At 37.9% G+C, this 8,338-nt stretch overlaps 1 protein-coding gene across 1 annotated transcript; it reads right to left on the bottom strand.

The window, feature by feature from the left end:
* Positions 1–465: 465 nt before the first annotated feature.
* On the bottom strand, positions 466–7,952 carry C1GALT1 (core 1 synthase, glycoprotein-N-acetylgalactosamine 3-beta-galactosyltransferase 1). The gene is made up of 3 exons (XM_003207093.4): positions 7,693–7,952; positions 5,519–6,186; positions 466–4,499 (listed from the first exon to the last, which is right to left on the bottom strand). The coding sequence occupies exons 1-3, from the start codon at positions 7,913–7,915 to the stop codon at positions 4,290–4,292; spliced, it is 1,101 nt and encodes a 366-aa protein (XP_003207141.1). The 5' UTR covers positions 7,916–7,952; the 3' UTR covers positions 466–4,289.
* Positions 7,953–8,338: the final 386 nt, after the last annotated feature.

Genomic DNA, 8,338 nt, shown 5'->3' with positions numbered 1-8,338 from the left:
CTGGATGGAAAATATTGACTTAAATTCCTTTTAAACTCACATCAGCGCACAGAAAAGCAGTGCAGGAAATTCCCCTGAGCCAGCGGAGCTTTCTGTAAGTGGTATTTCCTGTCAAATGTGGTGCGTTTGGAACAACGTTGCTTTATCTCTGAGCATCAGCTACAGTCAGTTCACTCAGGATGCTATAATAACATGGAGATTGTGAAAATCAGCACAATGAAGGAACAGCAGTCTGTCTATGTGGATCTGGTGCTAACACCAATGATTAATTTAACATTTTCTTAATAAAGTTTTCTTTGTAGCTCGCTACTTGCTAGTAGCATGCATAACACAGAACTCAGCAAGCTTCCCACCTTTCCAAAGCTAACGAACAAACAAACAAGGAAGGAGACTATTCTTATTGCACTCCATTGTGCTGCCACACTACTGGCATACAGGGCGGGCAAATGAAGACAGACACGTGTATGTGAGATAACTTATTTCATTTATTCAATTCTGAACTTAATTTTGATGCTAAAAATTGGTCAAAGGCACTTCAAAGAAGGTATTTCAGAAACAAATCTTACGGTGATCAGTCCAGACAAGTCACCAATTTACACCTGTCAGTAGGGACACAACAGCCTATAACTGTAAAATGAAACATTCACAGGTTTTTAGTGGAATATACTGTCCAGCAGCAATATTCATTTTACTTTTTAAGAGCATTAACAACATTTCTGGAGTATTTTAAATACAGTATGGTAAAACTAAAGCAAATTACACCTTTGGAATCCCACAGAAGTTTTTCTTGTCAGAAAAAAGACAAAGCAGCCTTCCCACGTTGTGCCATATCAAAGGGTCTATGTCCATCTGCGTGTGCACTATTAGCAGCAGCAGCAGGACATCAGAGAAATAACCCACATCCTTCTTAGTCATACAAAGATAAAAGCCCTTCTCGGGTGGCAAACTGTGCACCACAGGTATGCCAGCTACTCACTGAAACTCACACTCTGGAAACAGAACAGTCAGATGTAAAGAAAAAGTGATTTTAATACATAACCCCATCAGAGCAAAACAAAGACAGTGTCCTTACAGGCAAAAGACATTGGGAAAAGACCTCCCACAAGATGAGAGACTGTGCTAACACCACACAGTCTAACCCCTTCATTAAGTCCAATACAGACTGCACAAATGAACTCAAAGTTAAAGATTATGTTTTATTTTTATTTTTTTTTCTGCAAGCCAAATTTAACACTGTCCTCCAATTAGGAACTTTGCTTGGCACTCTCGTTTCTTCTGAGCTAAAACACACTTACTGCAGGGTTAATACGTTACTGTCTTATGCTAAGGAACGTTCCCATATCTAGGGGCAAACAACTGTTTAAGAAAAGCCTGCTGCATCCTAATTCCAAGAAAACTAGTTCATACATGTTAGATGCACCATTTTAATCACAACCATACCAATGGAAGTTTCTATGTTTGATTAACATTAAGAGATCTGAGAGCAAGAGAGAGAGAGAGAGAGCATGCAATAATCTAAAGAGCCAAAGAGACTCTGTGCTTCTGTGCTTCTGAATCCTCCCATAAAGAAGCCTGCTGGAGCTACAGAAATACTCAATAAATACTCTGTCAAAGCATAAAAACCTGAGAGTGAAATAATAAACTGCTAATGGTTCTGTAAGATGGCATGTGAAAATTATACTAACTGCTCAAATTCCAATCTCGCCCGCTTAAGCTGTTGAGGAATGAGATGCAAACTGCTCATTCCAGGAGGTATAGGCTCGTTGCTACATTACAATTTAACAGAGAGCAACAGCCTTCTATTAGAATGTAAAATCAATTTTTTCAAGCCTATTTGGATACTGACAAGAAAAAAATATTTGTATTTCTTTGCAGTACTGCCAGAAAGGCAAAAGAAACAGTATCAGAGGTGCAGGAGCAGGACACTTTAAAACAAAGCAAGAATGAGCATTGGAAGAGAAGGCTGCTCTTACTTCTCCAGATAGGCCGCCTACTTGTCACAAGACAGTATGTTCTCGGCCTTGCTCCCTAAAGAAATGGAACTTGCAGAGATGTGCTGCTCACTTCTTTATTTCTCCATTCTACCCAAGGCCCTGCCCTGCTCTGCTAAGCCCATATACCACAGCTGGGGAGCAGACAACCATCAGAACTGCCCCAGAGGAAAGGCAAAGAGATTAACGTTGGGATCTCGATTTCATTCTACACTTTCCTGATGTATTCCAGAACTTCTAATTGCAGGTTTGAACAATGCCACCAGAGTTATCAACAGCATATGCATTTCACAATCTTATTGTTTACGTGGCACACAGGATAAACATTTAGCTGACAGAAGGAAGCATCCAACTAAAAGAAGCTATCAGGCATTCTCTGACTACAGCACTCCTCTGAATAGCTTTTTCCTTTTTCTAAACAAATACAGTTATAATTTTCTACTTAAGTCAGTTAACATAAAATAAAGCTCATCTCTTTCAGTATTTCGGAGAATCTTCCTCACGAAAGATCAACAGATTTAACATACGAACCTAACCTATATTCAGGCAGAGACATGACATACAATATTTCAATTCCATATATTTCAGAAATTGCCATTATGCTGCAGAGTAATGATCGGAAAAGCAGTCACGACCTCACAATGGACCACAGACAGAACCCCAATCTGTGCGAGAACTATCTTTGGAAAACACAAATTCCAGTACTTTATGCTAACGTCCTCTCCCAGGAACCTGAAGGACAGCAGCAGTAAATAAGGCTGTCTGCTATCGGTATGTGCCCTTTCCAAAGCAGTGACTGGAGGTAATCAGGTTATGTCCAAATTCATCAATATGATGAAGGCGAAAAAAGCTAAAAGAAATTTTGTTCAAGTGTGGAATAAAGGCATGTCAAGCTTAACCCCATCCCCTGAACTGCTCTATTAACTGAATTCAAAGAAGTGAAAACCACAAAGTTTTGTGTTGTGTATGTAAAACACAGACTCGACTTCTGAAAATTCTTCAGTAATTAAAACTGTTTTGTTCCACACCAAGAAAGTGTTTTCACTTACGAGGCAGAGATACTCATAAAGTAGTGGAGAGATTAATGCACTTTGAAAGAAACCTGCATTCAGGCTGGGTTACCCGAATAACCAAATACTTCAGCTTCACAAGAGTGACACAGGGATCATCTAACACTTTGTTCTGAAAAAAGCAACAAGAAACAAATGCAGAAAAAACTTTAAGAATGGAGGAAAAGAAAAGTTCAGAAAAGGGAAATGAAGAACTTTAAGCCAAGCAGACAAATGAGCTTTCTTGCTGTTTTAAAACAGTGTTTGTATCTGTAAAATCCTGTGAATAAGGCAGTGCCACAATCTCAAAGTACAGAAATGGGAAAATTGAATAGAAATGAACTAATTAACACTGGCTGAATCCAAATTACTACATGCCACTGTAACTTGGCTAACATACTAACCATTCTGATTTACAGAGAAAATATAATGGAGAAGAGCTTTCACATGAAAAAGGATCTTTATCTTACAAGTTCTGAGATGAATTTATATATTCATTTAGCCAAATGGTAACTTGATTAAAATAAAACAAAAAAAAAGCCATGGACAAACATAGTCTCCTCACATCACCTCAGTAATCTGAACAATAATAACTATCTCTGGATTTCTCCCTAAGACAGTAGTGATCTAACTTCATCTTGTTCTGTACAATAGAGATTTACAGTAAAAAATTATTAATAATTCCTAGCAGTGAATTTCTGAAATAATTCAGACATTAATCACTGAGGTGTGTCTCTGTTCTTACCAACCAGTTTATCATTAAGGCAAAGCAGATCTGAGGCTCTATTTTTTACCCTTTTCACTTCCTTATAGGGCAACATGCACGCAGTAACTTCAGAATACTGAGAATACTGGAGAAAAACATCATGAAGCATTCCTGTTACATCAGATTTCTAGTAAGAGAACTCATGTAACAGAACATTTGGAAGGGGAAAAAAGAAATACTGTATGATAATCTTTTAATCAGTCCACTATGCTTTTAAATATGAGTTCTTCCAGGAACCAGCATACCAGAACCTCCTCCTGTTCCACAGCTCTAGGGCCCAATATCTTTGTGAGTAGGGCTGCAATGTCACACTATCCCAAACAGCCAGAGCCTACGCTGGACTCTTTTGTGCACAGGCACTGACCGCTAGTACTGCCAACGTAAGAATTGCGATGAATCATCTTAGTCCACAAGCTTCATGCAGGAGTTTGAGAAGACTCTTATTCACCGTACTGCCTTCTTTCAGTCTCCTTCAAAGTCCAATTAATTCTCAGAAGATTTTTGCTTTAGCTTTGGATTATCCTCCAGTGCTTCATTTTTGTTCTGCTCCTCCAGGCTCTTTGCCAAATCAGGGTTGTACCGATACGAATACCCATATGGACGGAGATGGTAAACCAAGTACTCCAAGTAATACATAGTCATGGAATCAACATAGTGAAATGAAACCGCAAGGTCGGAGCAGCATCCAGGGCCCTAGAATACAAAACAAGTGAAAACCATCAGCAAGAATTCCAGAGCATGCCATGGATTAAAGATACTGTAGGAAGAATTCAAACACCCATTTGACTTCCTGGGAAAAAATTCCCTTTCGTCATTCTTGTATTTATTCAAAGCTTAGCATTAGGCAAGCAAAATGGATCAGTCAGGCAGACTTGCCAAAGCATCTTTCCTAAGACAGAAATGGATAGGCAGTCTTTAGCCTCTGTAATCAAGCCAGTGAAGAAACTTGCTGCCTGCACTTAATGCCAGAGGGCATTTTTTGCTTTTACAGAATCACAGAATGGTCCAGGTTGGAAGGGACCTCAAGGATCATGAATCACCAACCCCCTGCCACAGGCAGGGCCACCAATCTCCACATTTAATACTAGACCAGGCTGCCCAGGGCTCCATCTAGCCAGGCCTTGAAAACCTCCAGGGACGGGGCATCAAACATCATCATTTTACATACTTCATAAAAATGAATCAGGCAGCAGCAAGCAGATACAGAGAAGAAAAACACTCTGAAGGATGAGGAAAGCTGATGATGAAAACCTAAGAAACAACCATTATTTTTTAAAACATTGCTTTGTAATGAACCTCACAGGACTCGCTTCCTATTGCACAGCAGTCATTGAGATTGGAGAAGTAAGTGACACTGTATCTGAGATACAAGGGTACAAAACAGAATGGGAACTTCGCAGGTAACTCTGCAAGGAACGTAGTAGTGCTGACACCAGACAAGCCTCTTAAGAAGATTTCATCATTTCTTGCTGTCCACAAAGCATAGAAAAACAGTAATAGTAATTCAAGATTGAGTAGCTCTTCCACAATATTTCTCTCTTAGCATCAGTTTTAGCTGATGACTGTAGTATTTAACACAGGTGTATCTCACAACGTCACAACAAAGTTTTCTTTTCTAAAATACATTTAGTTGCCATTAAACTGACAATTCAAACATTGTATAATGGTAAGACGTACGTCATGGAACAAATGCCAAATTCCTAAATACTTACCTCTACAGCAGGGTAATAATTGTAATTCCAGTACCAGAATGTTTTTGGTAGGTATCCTCTGATTAAGAGATGTTCTGGAACAAAGGGATGAAAGGTTTCCCTACCACTTGTATCCCTGGAATCTCCTGCTTGTACATTAATGATCTCCATGCACTTTCCTAGTGCTAAGTCTTCAATAGAGGAACTATGAGAGCATTTGTTGGTTTTAAAAGCAGTAACAAATCTTTTCAGAGCTTCTTTGCTCAGAACATACCCCGCTCCTCCACTCATGTAGCCCTGTTTCACATAAGGCTTAAACCTTCTTCCAAAGTATATTGGCTGTTCAGGACTGTATTTTGAAAGAAGCCATCTTAAATTGTCCAATATAACATACGTATCATCATCTGCTTTCATGAACCAATCAGCATCATCAAAATAATGGTCATAAACATACTGAAAAGCTTTTATAGTCTTCCAGTAAAGTTGGTCCCTGCCTTCTTTGGTTTCTAGGCCCACTGTTGGGAAGTCTTTATTTTCCTCAGAGCTCATAAAAAGTATTTTATTGCAACGTTGGGCCCAGGTGGCTTTAACATGTCTGGCTTTCTTCTCTAGATTTTGAGGTCCAGTCATGACCCAACAAAGTATTTTCACCTTCTGATAGAGTCCATCTGCAACGTTTTTATTCTCATCTGAAAAAAAAGAGGAAAATTCCCAAACGTCAGATTTGACTGAGCACTGATACACACAGGAGAGCAAGCTCTCCCCAGACACTCTGTTTCTAATTCAGGAAATACATGCAGAGGGACAGGAGGTCTTTGTTTTCAAATGAAATTAATGTTAAGTTTCGGAAGAAAACAAACAAACTCCCCAAGCAAGAAACTAAAATTCTCCAAGTTACTTTGACTTCACAAGATAAAGGGAAGCATAAGAGTCGGATCAAAATGGGTATCTTCTCATTGTGACTTTGGAACATTTTAAAACATAAAAACTGTGAGAAGCCATCCTCTTTATGGTATTAAAAGATTAATTAAAATTAAATACATATATATTTTTACCATTCATAATGAACACAGCAACTGAGAAAAAAAAAAAGGATCAAAGAAATTCTTATCTTTGTTACATAATTTTATGTTAACTAACAAAACCTAATAAACAATTCTAAAATACCAGTGTGTTTCTGAAGGGAAACGCAGATGGTAAGGCAGAAAAATTTATTATAAAATCAAGTTAAATCTTATTTGTAAATTATCAGTGGTAGTCAGATAGGATACTATGAACCTAATATTAATGTGCCAAACAACAGATGTATAATATAGCATTTTCCAAGGTGCCAAAGCATTTGTTTCCCCTCAATAAAACTTTCACTTGACGCATGCGGTGATGTTAACTCACGTAAAAGAACATTCCATGGCTGGTGAGATTTGTACCACTGGTCCTAAAATATTACTGTTTAACCTTATCAAAAACAGTTTTCTTTGCAACAGTTTTCTACAACTATAAGCAAAACACTCACAAACTTGACTTACAAAGCTTGCAGTTTAAGTACCTTTAGATAATAAATTACTTATTAACACCTTGGGAAATAAATGCATTATAGTGAAAGCAATTTTTCTCATCTAAACTGCCCTAGTTCAGATACTATCTGTATTTAGGACTGAGAATGAACTTATGATAAGGTGGGTCAAATGTAAAAGTGTGCCTGAAATATCGGAAGGGTCTACCTTCTTAAAAAAGAAAAATCAAAGTGCAACAGACTTTCTCTGTTTCTAGCTGAGAGCAGCAATTAGTCTTGTGGATCGCCATGTAATCAGGAAGGCAAAGAGGGCCCAGTGAGGCACCCATCCTATTTTTTTCCTTTTAGGGTTATCTGAGAGGATAGATCAGATGTTAGAAATGGTCCAGAACTATCACCTTAAAGCTGAAAAACAATTCAATCACATCTTCAATGCTAATAAATATATCTGTCAAATATATCTATCAAATATATAACAAAGGTTCCAAAGGGAAAATGCAAAAATCACAAATGTGATGTAGGCAAAGAAAATCACCTTGCAGTAGATCTCAAGAGAACAAAGTTATTTAGATGTAACCTGAACACTGGCAAACAGAAAGAAAACGATTCATACAAATACTTGGCAGTTTGTGGTGCATGAAAAGGGTACTTATTATATAATAAATCAGGTGTAACAAAATACCTCTATGCTGTCCAGAGTCCGCATTGAAATTCATTTGTCCTTGCAGCTGATTGTTATCAGTATCTTCTGAGTGTTGACCATGTGGATCATTGTGAAGAATACGAGGTTGGATCTCAACCTGTTCTTCTAGTATCATGCTAAACAGGAGATAGCATAGAAAAAATCCTATCGCAGATCCAAAACTGAAGGTCAGAAGGTTCATCAAAGACTTAGAAGAGGCCATTTCCCGAAGGTAATACACTGTCAAAAACAAGCAGAAAGTACATTAAGGGTAAAGCAGCTTAACACGTAACTCAAATCTAACATACAAGAAGAAATCAAGGACAAAATATCTTAAAGAAGAAATCTCAAATCTAACTCTGATCTAGAACCCCTTGACTTGCATGGGAGTTTAAGTACAGAAGCAATGCAACTGGTTACAGAAAATGTACAGATGTATTCAGGGCAAAAGCCTGACTGCGTACTGTTTAGCTTACAATTATAAAGGACAAGCAGAATATACAAGAGTGCCTGTGCATACAGAAAGCACTTCTTTAACCATACTGATAGAACATTTATACAAGAATATTTTAAAGTGCAATATCTTAAATATAAAATGGTAATATATGTTCACTTCTCTTGGCCTTAAGAAAACTGTGCTTAAAAA

The sequence above is a fragment of the Meleagris gallopavo genome, chromosome 6 (genome assembly GCF_000146605.3).
Source record: "Meleagris gallopavo isolate NT-WF06-2002-E0010 breed Aviagen turkey brand Nicholas breeding stock chromosome 6, Turkey_5.1, whole genome shotgun sequence".
Taxonomy (NCBI): Eukaryota; Metazoa; Chordata; class Aves; order Galliformes; family Phasianidae; genus Meleagris; species Meleagris gallopavo.
This window is presented reverse-complemented; position numbering and strand designations above follow the sequence as displayed.